This window comes from Stigmatopora argus, chromosome 17, assembly GCF_051989625.1.
Source record: "Stigmatopora argus isolate UIUO_Sarg chromosome 17, RoL_Sarg_1.0, whole genome shotgun sequence".
Classification (NCBI taxonomy): domain Eukaryota; kingdom Metazoa; phylum Chordata; class Actinopteri; order Syngnathiformes; family Syngnathidae; genus Stigmatopora; species Stigmatopora argus.
Window position 1 is genome coordinate 1349596 of NC_135403.1, and position 19580 is coordinate 1369175.

General features: G+C 41.0%; 1 protein-coding gene across 4 annotated transcripts in view; it reads right to left on the reverse strand.

Moving 5' to 3' along the window:
* The window catches only part of pomt1 (protein-O-mannosyltransferase 1), a 123438-nt gene that overhangs the window by 87473 nt on the left and 16385 nt on the right, over positions 1-19580 (reverse strand). For 3 of the 4 annotated variants that reach the window (XR_013305878.1, XM_077624466.1, XM_077624464.1), the window contains exons 2-6: positions 17407-17552; positions 17218-17324; positions 8946-8996; positions 7604-7750; positions 7432-7540 (exon numbers count right to left, since the gene is read on the reverse strand). Coding sequence is in view for 3 of the 4 variants with exons in the window: in XM_077624466.1 (XP_077480592.1) it covers positions 7432-7540; positions 7604-7750; positions 8946-8996; positions 17218-17324; positions 17407-17525 (533 nt within the window). In the remaining variant the exon portion in view is untranslated. Of the gene's footprint in view, positions 1-7431; positions 7541-7603; positions 7751-8945; positions 8997-17217; positions 17325-17406; positions 17553-19580 lie in introns of those variants that run through there. The other variant, XM_077624467.1, reaches the window with a different exon arrangement.

Sequence of the window (19580 nt, forward strand, 5' to 3'; positions counted from 1 at the left end):
AACCTGCATAACATGTATGGGGCCCCGCCCTCTCTTACGAGTAGTGCCCGCACAAATTACTCCTGATTGTGTAAAGGAGATAATGACAAAAGAAGATGTAAGCCCAAAATGTATGAAATGGAATAATGTCTACCCAGCTACAACGGCAGCAAAGGACAAGCCTAACTTTTCAACACATGTCGCGTTTAATCATTTTACCTGTTTAGTCCTCACAGGGCACGGTCCGGCACTGGGAGCGATAAATGTGACGTGGTGTGGCCACGTCCTAAAACAGACTGCACCCCTGATTCCACGTTCTGACCTATGGTGGTGGTGGGGTCAAAACAAATTATACGACTCCTGCCAAAATGCAGGACTTTGTGCCTTGGTCTCACTGCTATTACCAGTGTCTGTTTTTCCATCTACAGTAGAGGAGATACAATTGGCTGCACAGAAATCCGGTATGATGGCGGGCCCCTCGCGACGGCGTCGCATGGAGAGGGAGATCCGACATACATTGATGCGATTGGCATCCCCGGGGCGTACCAGATGAGTATAAGCTGGCTAATCAGATCGCAGGGGGTTGGGAGTCTATTTTTCTTTTAATTACTCCAAACAAAAATGTTGATCGGATAAATTACCTGCATTACAATGTCCAAAAACTTGGAAACTATACTGAACAGGGATTTGTGGCGATAAAGGAACAATTGGCAGCCACCAGTCTTATGGCGTTCCAGGATCGCATAGCAGTTGATATGCTGCTTGCAGAGCAAGGGGGCGTATGCAATGTTTGAAAATGTTGCACTCAACAACACATCACCCGGTGGGTCCCTCACCCAGGCCATTAGTGGCCTGCAGACCCTCAACCGCAATATGAAGAAGCATTCTGGAGTCGGAGAATGCCGCCTTGGAAAGCTGGTGGCATAAGTCCTTTTGATTTTGCCCAATTTGTTGCATTTTCCGTAGCCCTTTTTGCTACGATTTTGACATTATGTGGGTGTTGTATTATTCCCTGCTTAAGATCTTTGATAAGCTGACTTATAACCACTGCGATTGCCCCTACAAATTCTAAATTGCATGAATTATATCCCCTACTAATGAAACGTGCTGACAGCAGCAGTGAATTTCAGGCATGGTAATTCCGAGGATGAATTGGGCGAAAATGATTTTGTTTTCTGCTTTTCAGACCTGCCGAACGAGTAGGGCCTAAGCGGGTAAAATTAAAACAGCCAACGGACATTTCCTCCCCATTTTTATTTTTGCCATAAAATGAATTAATGGAATAAAGCCGGAAGGAAGTTTTATTAAGGAGTGCATGTGCAAATTTATAATATAGGGGGGAATGTTGGAGTAATCATTATTATAAATGTGTTTGCAATGCTTATTTAGGAATATAAAGCCTTCTAATATACATGCTCACTATATTAATCAATATAATGCTTATTAGGAATAGTAATGCTCATCCTAAATGTGTAACTATATTAAACAATATATATATATATATATATATATATATATATATATATATATATATATATATATATTGTTGCTTTTATGTTAGAGTTAGAATTAATATGTGTTTTCAACGAAGACAAACGCTTACTCCAAGGCCCACAGCTCGAGGACACATTGTTTTCGGACACTCTTCGGCAGAACCCAACGAGACTGTTTTGACGGGACTCCAGCAGCAGATTTGAAAATACTGCTTTGTTTACATTAAACTGCTTTGCTCTGTTTACCTTATAAAGAAATTATTATGCTTACTGGTGCAAATTCAAATGCCGTTGTTTTGCTTATTGTGCAAATTCTTACGCAGGTGTTCCGATAAAGACAGTTGTTTTTATAACCTTCATGATGTTATTCGGTTAAGCTTATACAATTGTTCAAAACAGTTGAGACAGTTGTTTTTGCTTATGCAATTGTTTAAATCAGATTACCTTTGAATGTTTTGGTTATGTGCCGCTAAATGGACCGAAGAGTATGCCGCTCGTCAGAATGCTTTGTGGACTGAGACGACGTCACAAGGCACCTCCTTGCAAGTTGTAAGCAGAATTTGTTGAAAGATGTTTTCCTATTTTAATTAAATATTACTAATAATGATTTGAAAGGTTTGAATCATTATTCCAACAGCCTGTCTCTGTAAATGCAAAATATCAAATTATTCAATTTGAAAAAAAGAAATAAGTCTATTTTGATGAGAACGTAATGCTTTCTAATTACAATGTTCTCACCAGAAGTTTAAGATGTTGTGGCAGCCATATTGCTTCTAATGTCAAAATATCTCAATTCTTTCGATGATTCATATTAATCAAATAGTTGTTTTATTTCAAAATCAAGGCTACTCGCGTCTGGCCAGTCAGAGCACGTTTAACTAGATTTAAATGGCACCGCCCTAGTTATGATGGCTGCCCGGGACCTAAGTAAGATGGCTGTGCCCCGGGCAAGCGTGACGGGAATGTGTTTTTTCACATTTTATGCAGGACATTTACCTTCCTGAATTTCATTCATAGCATTTTATCTGTTCATCTTTTCTCTATTTTGAAATAAATGAAAGTATCGGCCGCATTGGCTTGCGTCATGACGTCACGACGCAACGGCGGCATTTTGTCGTGACGTCATCGTGTCACAGGGATGTCATCTTGCAGGTTTTTTAGTGTTGTGTTTTAATGCGCATATAAGCCATACCCTCGATTCCAGAGCTGCCAAACACCGAAAATCGTATTTCAGAATGGTTAAATAGAATTTTCAGATTTTGGGAGATTTATTACTGGCGTGCATTTAAGAGCACAAGTTCTAATTTTATAGTTGTTTTTTTGGGATAATTTCATCACTTATTTAAAAAAAAGCTGCAAACAACACATTAATGATTATTGAGAACTTTATTACACAAAATTTGTGTGAATGCAATCATGTCAAAATATTGGAGGCAATTAACATTTTCAATAAAAAAAAATAATAATGAAAGACCTACAAATTTTATAGCACATGCAAATTTAATCAATTTTCTTAGTTCTATTAAATTTCTCGCACGCTTGGCCTCTTTTGACTCCTCCCTTGTCTATTTCTGTTCACACGCACACGGATGCAGCGGCTTTTTGCTCTCCAGTTTGGTGTTTTCTTTTCTCAATCCTATCGTTATTTACCAACATCTGCGAGGCAAACTTTTCCTACAGTCGCCACGACTTAATTGCTATCGGAACGAGATGCGATATATCCGATGTCACAACGAACGAACTACCAACGAACCTACGATATCCCCGAGGGCATCTCGAGACCTCCGGGATCTCCGTGGATAGTCAGCCCACTCAAAGCATGTCGAAGGAGGCGAAGGCGGCGGAGAGAAAGGAAGCAAAAGCGCGGTTGTCGGGCGGGCCTTGCTGCTAAGCTAAGTCAACAACCACACCGAGCACCGCTTCCGAGCATCTTTTTGACCAACGCCAGATCCATCACCCACAAAATGGATGAGTTGGAACTTCGAATTGCCACCAACAGCTTTGTTAAGAACTGTAACATTATCCTCATCACGGAAACGTGGCTACACCCGCTAATCCCTGCCGCCGCGGTATCGCTAGCTAGCCGAACGCTTTTTCGGAACAATCGTTCAAAGGAACTAACAGGCAAAAGCAGAGGAGGAGACAACCTCCAGGACTATACGGACGCTGTACTTTCCTATATCAAAAACTGCATGGACAATGTCACTAGAAATAAACAAATACGGGTTTTTCTTCTTTCCCACAGCCATCAGGACTCTAAATTGCAGTAGCACGACACACAATTCCCTCTGTGTAACAACTTCGGGGTGAGGAAACATGAAGGACGTTGGGCGGCGATCTGCGTCCTGCTGGCTGACTGAAGGTAAGTAGGCAGACAGTGGGAGGTAAGTGATCCATTTTACTCTTTGTTGGCATCGGTGAGGCAAACCTTTTCGCAGCCGCCGGGAGTTGGTTGCGCTCGGGAGGTGATGCGATGTATCCATCACGGCAGAATGCCAGCAAGTCTGAAAACTATCACTTGGTTGGGCTCTTGCCTGAGAAAAGCACTTTCAATTTCGTCATACGCAGCTGGGTATGATGACAATTAGGCTTTTGTCTAGTCAATGATGATGACAAGCCTAAGTCTGATTTATTTATTTTTTTATAGCAAGCTGCTCCTGCCAGTTGCATGTCCAACTTTACCAAGCACATGGCCTCAAGTCTGCTTGGTCCCATTGACATCCTGAAGTCTGTCCTGACCTTCCTCACAGCACTGAAAACACGATCACATGTGGCATTGCTAATAGGACAGCAAAAGGTGGTTAGCTGCCAAGAAAGCCCCAGACTGGTGGATGGCGCTCTCCAGTAGTGATGAAAAAATTGCAGACCACTGATGTCTGATTATGAGTGTGAGCGTGAATGGTTGTTTGTCTTTTTGTGTTTTTGATTGGCCAACCACCAAGATATAATTAATCGGTTAGATATCAAGGTGGAAAAGGATTTAGAAAAAAGCAGCAGTACTCCAAACGTGAAATTATATTTTGTCCATCAATACGTACTTATTATTCCAAATGGTCTGTTAGCTTCCTTTCATTGCTTTTCCCCCTGGTTGCACTGCTTCCAGATGTGTGTTTTCATATTGAAGCATTTAACCAATCACATTTCAGCCATTATTTGTTGCCAGATCAGATCTGCCTCAAAGCCTGCACAATCAGTTCTTGCGGGCTCTGCTGCATTAAACTAGACTGTTGCTTTTAACCAATCAGATTTCGAGTTGGCAACCCCACAATGATTTTTCATAGGCGTTAGCATTTTGCTGGCTGGGACATGTCATTGCTTTCACAAACTATGATTGGCTAGTAGGCGGGCCAAAGCAGTACCGAGGCAGCCGAGATCACAAACTCCACCCACTATGGCCGACAGAAGCAAAAACAAATAGATTCTGTTTGCTCACAAAGCTATTTTTCAGACGGACTTTTTCAGGAAAAAAATCATCATTAAGAAAGGGCGGTCAACTCCGAAGCTAGCAAGCCTGTTACAGCCGGGAAAATGGTGTGTGGGGCACTTTCAGCGCGCTAACTTAGCTCCACAAGCAAATAGTATATTGTTGTGTTGATTAAAAGCTATTTTCAAAACGGACTATGCCGGAAATATGACAGGACAGGCTGGACTTTCATCATTAGCTTCGATGGCAATAGGAAAGAAGGAAGAAAGAAAGGAGGATGGATATTGTGTAAAAATGATTTTTGGTGAGTAAAATTACAAATATGGCTATATTCCTAAATAATATTTCAATTGTGGGCCAAGTTCTGATATCTGAAAAGCTCCAGTGTTTGTATTTAAGCTCCAGTGTTTGTATTTAATCACAAAATGCTGCTAGGAAGTGGATTTTACCACAGTTTAATTTTTGGCGTTTCACCTTTGACGTCCATCGCTGTCTTTTCCCGGGAAAAATCACCCCCCTGGCCTGGTTGTAATGTCTCAAAAGCTCCAGTATTTGTATTCAATCAGTAAATGATGCTAGGAAGTGGATTTTATCTAATTTTAGTGCATTTTTTGTCATTTCACGTATGGACGTATCGACGTTCATCACTGTCTTTTTATCGGGGAAATGATACTCCGGGCCCGGTTCTGATGTCTAAAAAGCTCCAGTATTTGTATTTGATCAATAAATGCTGTTTTTGGCTGGATTTTACCCCATTTTCGGGCAATGTTTGCCCGAACGCCATTGACGTTAATCGCTGTCTTTTCCCGGGAAAATCACCCCCTGGCCTGGTTTTAATGTCTGAAAAGCTCCAGTATTTGTATTTAATCATGAAATGCTGCTAGGAAGTGGATTTTACCCCATTTTTGTGCATTAATGTATTGATTATTTTTTATGTGTCGCAGCTGTAGCTGCAGTAGAGGTTTTATAGCCATAAAATAGTTTTTGAGGGTTGGATTGATACGTTGAAGGCGCTACCAGAAAATGCACCGCCCGCCACTGTATATATATATATACAGTGGCGGGCGGTACCTCGACATACGATCGTAATCCGTTCCGAGACGGGATCGTATGACGAGATTCTCGTAACTCGAGCGGACGTTTTCCATTGAAATGAATGGAAAACAAATTAATTTGTTCCAGCCCTCTGAAAAAACACCAAAAACAGGATATTGGATTGGAAAAAATGTTTTATTTCTTCTAATTCGCCATCTATTAACAAAGTAACACATAACTAGTGGTTTAATAGTAATAAAATGTGTTTACTCTAACTAAAATTGGGCAGATTTCGCCGACGGGAGACAGAGACTTTTGGGGGCGTGGGGGGGGTGGGGTTCGTTTTTTTCCCACGACAACGCACTCGTAAAAAAATTTAATTAACTTGGATTAATATATACAGACACTCAAACATGCGTTAAATGTAACTTTACACAAAACTGAATTCTAATTTTGTTGTAATCTTTTGTTACCTTCGTTTTCCGGGTTGGCGGTGTGCCATGCCTCCACCCTCACGTTCGCTATCGATGGACTGTTTGCTGTTGTATTGCCTTCAAAATATTCCCAAAATGATGCACACAAATGTCCTCACAATAGGATAACGCACGACCACTTGCCAACGAGAAATAGTCTTTAAAGAACGATCGCGGGAGCTTCTTTCCTTAGAAAGAATAACAGGAAATACAATAGTTGAGCTTACCCACGTATTGATTGTGGGTAATGAAGTTTTATTCTGAGAAAGGTTCCCATTGCCTATGGGTGTTGTGTGCACGAGTATACTTCATTACCCAGAAAGCCCTCTTTTTGCCCGCGCATGCGCGTTGTGCGTTTCCTGGTCGTACGAGAAACTCGTCTGAATTAATCGTTCCGTGCTCGTAGATATTGTTATACACGAAAGATATGCAAAAAAGACAGTGCCATTGCCACCTGGCTTGGTCGCATCACAAAATCTGTTCGATCGAAATTTCCGCCGTAAGACGAGAATTTTGTATGACGTGCGTTCGTATGACGAGGTACCACTGTATATATATATATTTACACACATATATACATATATTTATATATACATATATACATTTATACATATGCATATATATCTCTATATATACATATCTATATATATATACATATATATACACACATATATACACATATATACACACATATATATATACATATATATACAGGCACATATATATATATACATATATATACACACATATATACACATATATATACATATATATACAGACACATATATATATACATTAGTTTTCATATGCTTATAACTGTAATATTTAATAAATACACTTCTTGATAATTGTACTTGGGAAAAAACGTAGTATGGTAGTATCGCAGCCATGTCTGGTCTACTTTATCCGTGAAAATTTAGGGATTAGTGTAGTATCATTTGGAAGTAACACGACTGTTGCGTGAAATTTTCTAGTACTCAACCCAATGCTGCCTGAAAGGTAAGTCAAAGGTTGAGGGGCCCCTCACCTGCCAGTCACGCGTCGAAAGCGCAAGTAAGACAGGAAGGCCGCCAGAACGAAGAAGATCAGCACACTTTCGAGCAACATGAGCCGGGATTGGACGATCAAAGCATTGTCTGCAAAGAACCAGGTGCGTTTCAAGGTGATAACTTTTAAGCCAACTCGACACATGCGCTTACCTAGCAAGAGCAAAAGTGCCGCTCCAGCTGCTGCCGTGCGCCCAAAGCCCAACTCCAGAGTCAGGCAATACGCTAATGGGACACATAGGGCACCGCATGTAGCTGGCACTGCGCGCAGGCTCCACACACTCACACCACATGGATACTCTGGGGCAGACAAGGGTGGGCCATCAAGGGAGCTATTCACACATACTAATTGAGCTCGTTTATAGGCTGACATTTCTTAAACTGAATATGAATGAACTTCAATCGGATATATTTAAATATAAATACAAATTACTTAACTACAATCTAAATTACAAATTTTGTTTTTTATTTGAAATATTGCATTATTGAATGTAAATATTTTTATTTTAAATTGGATACACAAGTTAAGTTTAGGGCGGCCCGGTGGAGCAAGTGGTTAGCAGTTCGGCCTCACAGCTCTGGGGTCCTGGGTTCAAATCCAGGTCACGTTCACCTGCGTGGGTTTTCTCCGGGTACTCCGGTTTCCTCGCACATTCCAAAAACATGCATGGTAGGCTGATTGGACACTCTAAATTGCCCCTAGGTATGGGTGTGAGTGTGTATGGTTGTCTGTCTCCTTGTGCTTTGCGATCGGCTGGCCACCGATTGGTGAAAAACTCCCCTCCGCACCCGTTATAATGGGAGACGTAAAACCTGTCTTTGTCCGCCAGATGGCGATAATCTACCTTCTTTTAAAAAAGCCAGCCCTCTCCAAATGGCCTTTGGCAAGTTTATAGAATAAAAGGGGTAAACATTTCAACAAGTTGCTCCAGGGAAATGTTAGCGGGGCACCTGCTCACACGAGTCCGCCCAGGGAGCGCTATCCTCGCTCAAGAAGAATGGAATCATTTGTTTGGTGAATCTGACGATGATGAATAATTTTAAATATTACGATGATGAATTATACTAAGGATTTAAAATTGTAAATTGCATTTGAGAATTGTGTTCATACTGGTAGTAGATTGTTTTACCAGGTTTCCGTACCATATGTTATGAATAAATGTTTTGTCGTGGCGACATGTGTTCAGCATTTGCCAGTTACCCGTCCTGGTGCAATCCTTGGTGTGAACTGAAAAAATAAATTTTATACCAATTTTTAGTCACAATTTATGGGTTATTGGTTTATGCGTTATACTCGGTATCTAAATATAGCACGTCCGAAAGCCATCCACTTTGGAGAACATTTTAGACGTGCATGTGTGCCCTATGTGAGTAAATATATGCCGCATGGCTTTTGTAGTTTATCGCTTAATAAGGGGAATTGGCCGAGGTTTACAGTATGCATTTTCAGATTCTGATGGCAGAAGTATTAGCCCATACTCATTCTTTGTCTTACCTGCTCCTATTCCGTTCCATGTGAAGTTTCCATCAAATTCTCCCAGGTAGGCTGCAAAATATCCATGCACATATTGCCACAGTTGGAAAAGACAGTATTTTGTCAAACAGTATTAAACCTGTTAAAAGTTGGATATTGAAAAATGTGTGTGCTCCTCGACCCGAAGTACATTAAGTCAGTGCTATCGTTTGCCTGCATCCCTGCATAATAGACGCATGATTTTTGGCAAGGAATCATATTTTCAAACCACCGTGCAGCCAATGGACGCAACTTTTTTTAAAGCAAAATATTCTTAAACGTCCATTTATTCTTTTTTTTGCAAAACTTTATCACTATTTTGACAACTGCATCCGCCATTGATGTTTAGAACTCGAATGATCTCATTTTAAGCCGTAATCTCATTGTTGTCATCTTGTCGTCTAAACAATCTCGTTTTTCACGCGGCATTTTATCATTGTTTTAATCAGAAGAGAACGTTTAGTTTGAAGAAAATTGTTGGAGTAATCATTATTATAAATGTGTTTGCAATGCTTATTTAGGAATAGAAAGCCTTATTATAAACATGCTTACTATATTAATCAATATATTTGCTTATTAGGAATAGTAATGCTCATCCTGAATGTGTAACAATATTAAACAATATATATACATGTGTTGAACGCTGTGCTTTTATGTTAGAGTTATTGGCATTAATAAAAGCCATTTTAATGCATGCCTTGCTAAAGTAAGAGCTGTGGTTCACATCAAGAGGACAGGGAGAGGTCTCAAAACAATTGCTCTTGGGAACTGCGAACTGTTTTCGGCTTCGGAAGGAGGACTCACGACAGGTGCTCTTGGGAACTGAGGACTGTTTTCGGCTTCGGAAGATGGACTCAAAACAAGCGCTCTTGGGAACCGTGGACTGTTTTGGGAAGCACCCCTTCACTGAAGGGTTCGCATCGAAACTCGCTTGGGAAGATTCGACAGGTCCTACAATTGTTTTGATAACTGTACAGAATTGTTGTGAGACGATTCGACAGGTCCTACAATTGTTTTGATAACTGTACAGAATTGTTGTGAGACGATTCGACAGGTCCTACAATTGTTTTGATAACTGAACAAAATTGTTGTGAGACTCTACGAATGTTTAGACTTCTGTGGGGCATGGCGTGAAAATCTTATGATTAAATTAGCGAAACGGACTTCGAGTTGTTAGAATGATCTTGGCCGGAGACGCGGATGGATGTATTCTCTCTTGCAAGAATTAAATGTAGATGTGACTACAGATGCCTTTTTATTGAAAGCTGAATACGGAAAAACCTAAGGATAAACCTACAATTGGATGAACCTAACAAAAATGTTGTCATGAAAGAATTGTCGTTAGGTTCGAAACATTACATCAACCAATTTTTGCAGTCTGATTTGTATAAAAGCACTCGTAGCCAGTTTCATATGTTACATGGGTACCTCTTTTTATTTGCAAAATACACTTATCTTTTTTGAAAGGCAGATCTTAATTGCAGAACACAGTTCTCTTTTGAAAAAGAAGTTTGGGCATGATTCTAGCTCCATAGCTTTTAAGTGAGCGACATGAAAAATCTGACAAAAATAATTATGCAGGACAAGATGATGACAAACAGTCATTTTGGATCAATCAATGTTTTCATGGGCTCCAACCAGCAGAAAATAAAAGAGAATGTCAGGATTTTATTTACCCCTCCCCTTAGAGTTGAGACGTCCATGTGATCAGGGCCCTCGAATGTAAGAAAACAACAGAAAAGGCATGTAAGGTGAAAAATAAAGAAAGTCCAAAGACTGTCTTTTCCTATATATTTGTGCGTGAATTTGGGAATGTCTAATGGTGAACCTGACAGTGACATTGACTTTTTTTTAAACCTATTTCATCCAGTAATTCCTCGAATATCGCGGCATCACTACATCGCAAATTTTTTTCTGGGGGAATTTTTATTTGTTTTTATTTTAAAAAATGTAAGTTCATAAAAATGTGAAAATCCACACTGAAACTTGGAAGCAGAAGCCACTCCCCTGTCCTCCGCTTGCTACTAGGACTCAGCAAGTAAAAAATAAATTATTAGATTTTTTTTTAAACAGGGGTGACCCTACTTCGCGGTTTCTCGTTCATCGCGGCAATGTCTGGTCTACATTAACCGCGATAATCGAGGGATTACTGTATTTAACACCAACTAGCTTTCAATTTACATGTTATGTATCGATTAAAAAATGCTTTTTATTTGAAGAGTTTCTGTTTCATTTAAGAATGACCATTTATTGCATTTGAATAGGCGGTTAATTAGAATATACAGTGGTACCTCGACAAACGAGTGCCCCGACATAGGAGCAATTTGAGACACGAGTAAAACATTTTAGCAAATATTTATCTTGACATACGAGACAAATTTCGATATACGTGCAGACAGCGGACACGAGAAGCTGCTCATAAGAACATCATGGGCGCTGTCGCTCTCCCCGCAACTCCCTCGTGTAATGTCTCTGGTCGCAACTCCCTCGTGTAATGTCTCTACGAGCACTGGGCGGAGCGTTGCATTTTTTTCAGTGTTTTTTTCCCGTTAGTCAGTGCGAATGGCATATATACTACTTTTCGTTAGCAAGTGGCCATGCGTTATCCTATTGTGAGGACATTTGTGTGCATCATGTTGGGAATATTTTGAAGGGAATACAAAAGCAAACAACCCTTGATAGGTTGCGTTTGAAAGTCAGGGTGGAGGCAGGGCAAATAGAGCCAACCCGGGAGAAGAAAGGTATCAAAATTTAAAACAAAATTAGAATTAAGTTTAGTGTAAGGTTAGATTACATTTATTTTTGAGTGTGTCTGCATCGTAATCCAAGTTCACTTAAATTTGTTTGTTATGTTACGAGCGCGTTGCCGTGCAAAAAGTAGTCTCTCTGTCACTCTCTCCCTTCCGTGAAATCTGTCTACTTTTAGAACTAATAAACACATTTTAGTAGTATTAAACCACTACTTATTTGTTACTTTGTTAATAGATGGCGAATTAGAACAAATAAAAATGTTTTTCCAATCCAATACAGTGGTACCTCGACATATGATCGTAATCCGTTCCGAGACTGAGATCGTATGAAAGCTTTTCGTAACTCGAGCGGACGTTTCCCATTGAAATGAAAACAAAATTAATTCTGAAAAAACACCAAAAACAGGATATTATCCACGGCACTCATAAACGAACAAACAAATCTAAATTAACTTGGATAACTATATACAGACACTCAACGATTAATGTAACTTCACACAAAACTGAATTCTAATTTTGTTGTAATCTTTTTTACCTCAGTTCTACGGGTTGACACCACCCGGACGCTCCGCCGAAGTCTTCAAAACGAACGCATTAAGAGTTGTTTGTTTTTGCCTCCCCTTCAAAATGTTTCGAAAATGACGCGTAATCCAAGCTTTAGAATTAGCGTGCCACATCACTTGTAGGTTTTCTTTCTTGATGTTGTGTCTCTTGAAAGCACGCAGGTTCTCCGCATTGTACACCAGTAGCGGCTTAATTTTACAGTCACCGCTGGCATTAGCACACAAAGCTAGAGTTAAGCGGTCCTTCATAGGTTTATGCCCCGGTAAGGCCTTTTCCTCTGCCACGATGAATGTCCGCCTGGGCATGTTTTTCCAAAAAAGACCAGTTTCGTCGCAGTTGAACACTTGCTGGGGGATGTAACTTTCCTGGTGATATTCGAGGCAAATGTCTTGATAAATTCCACCGCAGCTTTTGAATTGGAACTTCCCGCTTCCCTGTGTCTGATTACCGAGTGTATTCCAGATCTTTTTTAAAAATTTTCGAACGAGCTATGACTCACTTTAAAGGGTTCTGAAGTTGTTGAAGGCTCTCCTTTCGTTGTTATCAAATCCATGTAAATTCCGCTGGCTTTTTCACATATGGTTGACTCGGTCACACTATCTCCTGCTAATTGTTTTTCTTTTATCCACAATAAAAGAAGGTTCTCCATCTCGTCGTGAATGTCACTGCGCCGGTGGGAAATTATAGTTAGTCCCTTGGAAGGCCTCTTCTCCTTAATTGCGTACTTAGTTGCCGAGCGAGCTCGGTAACACGTACCCCACTCTCATATTTTTCAATTATTTCGCGTTTCATGTCCATTGTCAACGGTCGCCTTTTCTTTGCAAAACTCTGCCGATCCATAGTATTGTTTACGTGGTATGTAAATGTAAACCAACGTGGGGGAAATGCAAAGTCCGCCCAGTGCTCGTAGATATATTTTATACACGAAAGAGATGCAAAAAAGACTTGGTTGCATCACAAAATTTTGATCGTATCTCGGGCGAATTATTCGATAGAAATTTCCGTCGTAACACGAGCATGTTGTATGACGAGCGGTCGTATCACGAGGTACGACTGTATCTTGTTTTTATATGCGATTAAATACAGTACATACTGTTACAATCTGTTGTCTGCAATGACCGTCTTTTCAGGAGCTGATTAAGCTGAACAGGCGGGGCTGTGCAACACACCTGCAACGCATTGGTGCACCCTCTATTTAAGGACAACTGTTATAATCAGCTGATTGTCGGAGTATTGCTAGCTTAATGGCGCGGGTGCCCGACACCCATTCTGAGGTCTCGTGCCGTTGTCTGGTTGTATTTTCTTGTGATCATTTTGGTACTTTGGGTCCTGAGTTTATTCGCCGGCTTGGTTGTGGAGTTTTTGCTGTACCTTATTAACCACATAGATTTCACGACACCTTAGTTCTGACTTTTCTGCCCTTTCCTTAGTTAACTCGACTCGGTCATGACCTCTGATGTACTTGGTGGTACTTGCGTTTTTTGGCGTGCTCCCGTCGTTATACAAAAATCATTGTGGTTTTGATTGCCTGAGGCTAAATTCGTGTTTGGATCCATCTTTCAACGGCTTGCCATTTACAACACATACATACCCTATTTTCACACCTATAGAACACACTTAAAAGTCACTAAATTAAATTTTTTGTATGACCCTGACCGTTTGAGTAACTGGTTTTATTTTTGGGCGACATGCTACTTATTGCGATCAACCCAGCGGACGTTCACCCTAAAAATAGCCGGCCCGCGTAGTCCAAGTATTACGGTCAATCTATTCAAAACATCCCAGGCGAGTGGCAAGGCATTTGACTGCCGTGTGCTCGTAGCACTTTTAACCTTTAAAAAAAACTCTCAATATTCAAAGAAACAGCACTTTATAGGAAATGCCCAACGTGAATGACAACAGAATGTGGGTGTGAACGCTTGGAAAATGGATTGAAGCCATGGATCGAACACAATTTAACAGCGAGGAGGAACAGCTTTGAACATAGAGGTTCCATACAAAGACAGGCAGGCAGCGTCACACGAGTTACGTGACGATTTGGAATGGATTATCTGGGCGAAAGTGCCGGCTGGCGAGCACTCTAGTTTTAGCTTTTGTTAAAGCTGGAATCACTATTACGAAACCCCACGACGAACACGCTGTCCCTGACAATGTTATGTAACCCAGCATTGTTGGCCAACTCTTTCTGTCGGATAAAGAAGATGAGGACTTTGACAGAGTTGTAGATGTTTGAATACTTTGACTCATATTTTCGCGAATATACATTATCAATAAAACAAAATCAAACTCAGTTTTTCTCCTGTTGCCCTTTTATAAACATACACTAGCATGCATGCTATGTGCTTTGCTGTGTGTCATGCTAGCACAACCATAGAAGCACGTTTTTTAAAACAAAGCGCCCTATGTATTAACAAAAAAACAGAAAATACACTCGCAACTGAGACTGCGCCCTTTAGGGTGAAAATACGGTACATACATACACAGACACATACGCACACACATATTTATATACTGAAGGGATCCCATAATTACGGGGCATTAATTAAGCAAACCGAATGAATGAATAAAATGCATAATTATGGATAAGCACTCCTAATAAGGCCACATCGGAGAAAAAGTTCAGACTGTGTCTATACAAGGCCCTGGGGTAAACTGTTGAGCTTTGCTTAGACTCAGCACATATCGTGTCTCAGGAAATTACGCAAATTGAACCTGAATTGAAACAGACGGCATGACCTCGTGATATTGTCTTTACAGCATGACCTGGAAGGTGCATGATGAGACCGGCTGAAATGATCATGCAGGGTTATATTTGTGCATTACACCCAAAGGCAGGGGTGCTCATTCCATCGGTCACAATTTCCCAGTCGATCGGCTGCGACTAAGATTTGATCCAGTCTGTTGGTTTCCGTCTCATTTGTTCCTCGACATTGCAATAACCCAGCGCAATACTTTTTTCCCACAGCCATCAGGACTCTGAACTCGCGTTAGCACGACACACAATCCCTTCTGTGCAATAACTTCGGGGTGTGCAATAACAATGTGCAATATCTTAGATTGTGCAATATTTTAGAATTTACCTGGCCAAGATGTGACTTTTTATATTTTTATATTACTTGTGTTTTTTTTACTGGGAAAACACACTTTGTGGAGTAGCACCACCAATTTCGTTATACACAGCTGTGTCTGATGACAATACAGTGGTACCTCGACATACGAGTGGCCCGACATACGAGAAATTTGAGATACGAGTAAAATTTCTGGCAAATGTTTATCTTGAGATACGAGACAAATTTTGATATACGAGCAGACAGCAGAAGCGAGAGGCTGCTCATAAGAACATCATGGGCTCTCTCTCTCCCCGCAACTCCCTCGTGTAATCTCTCTCTGGTCGCAACTCCCTCTTGTAATGTCTCTGCGATGTGTTTTTTTCCCGTTAGTCATTGTGAATGGCGAGCCGATCGCTAATACGAGAGTTATATATACTACTCGTTGGCAAGTGGTTGTGCGTTATCCTATTGTGAGGACATTTGTGTGCATAATTTTTGGAATATTTTGAAAGGAATGCAAAAGCAAACTGCCATCGATAGGTTGCATCTGAAACTCAGGGTGGAGGCGGGGCAAACAGAGCCAACCCGCCCGGGAGAAGAAAGGTATAAACATTTTAAACAAAATTAGAATTAAGTTTAGTGTAAGGTTAGATTAAAATTATTTTTGAGTGTCTGCATCGTAATCCAAGTTCATTTAAATTTGTTTATGTTATTTTACGAGCGCGTTGCCGTGCAAAAAGATACCTTTGTTGGTAATGAGACCCGTCTGAGCTGCCTTCCCTCCGAACTCAGAAATAAGAACTCAGATTAAGACCACCCCACAAAGACACACACTAAACCACCTCCAATGCAAATTTGAGGATTTTATGGGGCAGCAGCACAGCTCTCTCATCTTGTGTCAGTGTGTTAATGCACAAGCAAGCACATACAAATGCAGCACTGCAAATAAAGTTAAATTGTATACTGGTGGTTATGCTGTATACATATATATCAACATAAGTTGTAAAAATTCTCAATATATTTCTGAATAAATATATGGGTGAAATAGCTCCTTTTGAATCATTTCTTTGGTAAATCAACGTACATAGCAGCTGAGCTTTGTTGTGGCTGGGGAAAAAAGGAAGATTGCGGAAGGTAGGCTCCTTGAAAAGGGTAGATCGGGTGACGTTGGGTGCATGAAAAATAGATCTTGAAGCAAAAAAGTATTAGCCCGTCTGCCCTTGGGAATCTGAGATCCTACACCTTCGTATTATATACGACTTAGACTAGGTCAGGAAAAGGCACAGATACGTCCTCTAACTGAACTAACACTTTTCAGGGCCAGGTAAAATTCTACACAATCGCCACAGTTCCGAGATTGATTTCAACATGCATGGTTTTGACCAGTGGTCTGCAAACTGTTCAAAAAAGAGGCCCACAGTGTGCAGGATTTCATTTCAACTAAACAAGACAGCATTTTTTCACTCATTTTAGCAAAAACCTCATTGTTTACTCTTTGTGCTAGATTGATTGCAACAAAAACCAGGACCCACAGCCACCTTAGAGAACCGGTATGGGGACAACTGGTTTTGACTATTAATGGAGAGACACTTAAAGTGACTAGGTCCAGTGGAGGCCAATAAAAACTGATCTGCAGTTGGCCTGTGAACACTTCTAATTTAACACAAAATGCTGAAAAAATGATTTCTTACCTAACAGAGAACCTAAACCGTGTAGTGTTAAAGCTGATTATTGGAGCAGAATTTAAGATAAACTTAAGCTTATTGTGTGGGCCATAATCAACAATATTTTTTTGCAGGCCAATAATAAATTGGCAGTAGGCTCCAGTTGACCCGCAGGCCACACTTTGGACCTTACTGAAATAGATTAGAAGCAATTGTTTAAACTTACCTCCCAGTGCAAGGATCATGTGACCCAGCGGTGGGCCACTGTCATCAATGAAGAAAATTCTCTTCATGTATAGAGAAACAAAATGACCATAGTAGACCTCGTCAAACCTGAGGGTAAACACAAATACATATGTTATTGCAAGCTCTGTTGTATTTTCCGTGTCACAAGGTGAGCAGGCGGGCACATTACACGATGGCGTTGGGTTGTGCGAGGCACCCCATCCTGGTCCAAAAAGCAAGCAGCGTGATGAAAAGCATCAGCAAGTCCACGTGGGTCTGCACCACCAGGGGAAGCCGTTGTGCCACCATCCTCGACAACAGCACACGCTGTCGACACTGAATGACAAGAAGCGTGGACACCTAAATCATTGACATCTAAGTCAAAGAGTGCATGTTGTGGTCGTTATTAAAAGAGGGGACAATTCATGTACGTACAAACTCTTATACACTCACACGTCCGCTCAGTGAAACTGCTCAGGGCCATTGTTGGCTTTTATTGATGCGTAGACCGTGTTGTTTTTCCTTGTTTTGTCGCCGGACTTTTGGTCGCGACCCTTTTTTTCCCCATTAGTCATTGCAGAATGGTGTACGCGTGGGCGGAGCTTGCTTGCCAATACGAGAGGAGTATTCTACTTTACGTTGGCAAGTGGTCGTGCGTTATCCTACTGTGAGGACATTTGTATGCATCATTTTCGGAATATTTTGAATGGAAGACAAAAGCAAACAAGCCTCTATAGCAGGGGTGGCCAACTCCGGTCCTCGAGAGCCGCCATCCGGTCTGTTTTCCATGTCTCCCTCCACCAACACACCTGAATCAAATAATCAGGATCGGTATCAAGCTTCTGGACGGCTTGCTGATGAGTTGGTCATTTGATTCAGGTGTGCTAGAAGAGGGAGATATGGAAAACACCCCGGATAGCGGCTCTTGAGGACCGGAGTTGGCCACCCCTGCTCTATAGGTTCCTTTTAAAAACTGCAGCTGAAAGTCAGGGTGGAGGTGGGGCAAATAGAGCCAGAAGAGAGGTATACAAATTTAAAACAAAGTTAGAATTACCGTATTTTCACACCTATAAAACGCACCGTGTGATAGGGCGCAGTCTCATTTTCGTTTTTTTGTCAATACATTGGACGCCTTGTCCGATAAGGCGCTAGCATGACACTAGGCTAGCGTATGTTATGCTATCCGCTAGTGTACCTATGTTATGCTATCCGCTAGCGTACCTATGTTATGCTAGCCGCTAGCGTACCTATGTTTATGCTAGCCGCTAGCGTGTTATGCTATCCGCTAGCATATGTTAGGCTTAGCACAAGCGTGTTTTTTAAAGACAGCACGAGCAAAACTACGTTTGATAATACTTTATTGAGGTCAAATGTACACTGATATAAAGAGTTCGGCGTTTAACATGCTAGGCTCAACTGTCAGTAAGAGTTGTGTATTCCGGGAACTTGATTCCAGCTTTGGCGAAAGCTCGAACAGTGCTGGCCGACACTTGAGCCCAGTCATCCACAATCCATTGTAACTCGTGACAAGCATCACTCCCAAGCCTTTGATTCTCCTCGCTGTTATATCGGCATCAACAATTCATTCCAAATTGTAATGTAACTTTTGCTTTTTTTCAGAGGGTTGGAACGAATTAATTTGTTTTTAGTTCATTTCCATGGGAAACGTTTATTTGAGATACGAGTAAACGGATAGCATAACATACGCTAGCCTAGTGTCATGCTAGCGCCTTATCGGACAAGGCGTCCAATGTATTGACAAAAAACTGAAAATGAGGCTGTGCCTTATCACACGGTGCGTTTTATAGGTGTGAAAATTCGGTAATTCTAACTTTGTTTTAAATTTGTATACCTTTCTTCTGGCTCTATTTGCCCCACCTCCACCCTGACTTTCAGCTGCAGTTTTTAAAAGGAACCTATGGAGGCTTGTTTGCTTTTGTCTTCCATTCAAAATATTCCGAAAATGATGCATACAAATGTCCTCACAGTAGGATAACGCACGACCACTTGCCAATGTGAAGTAGTATACTCCTCTCCTATTGGCAAGCAAGCTCTGCCCATGCGTACACCATTCTGCAATGACTAATGGGGAGGAAAAAAACACTGGAAAACATGCAACGCTCCGCCTAGTGCTCATCGAGACTTTTACACGAGGGAGGTGCGGGGAGACAGTGGCCATGATGTTCTCATAAGCAGACTCGCGTAGGCTGTATGGTCGTATATCAAAATTTGTCTCATATCTCAAGGTACTGTATTTTCACGACTATATGGTGCACCGCATTTAAAGGCGCAGTCTCAGTAACAAGTGCTATTTCTGTATTTGACACACACACAAGGCGCACCGCACTAATACACGCAGCCAGG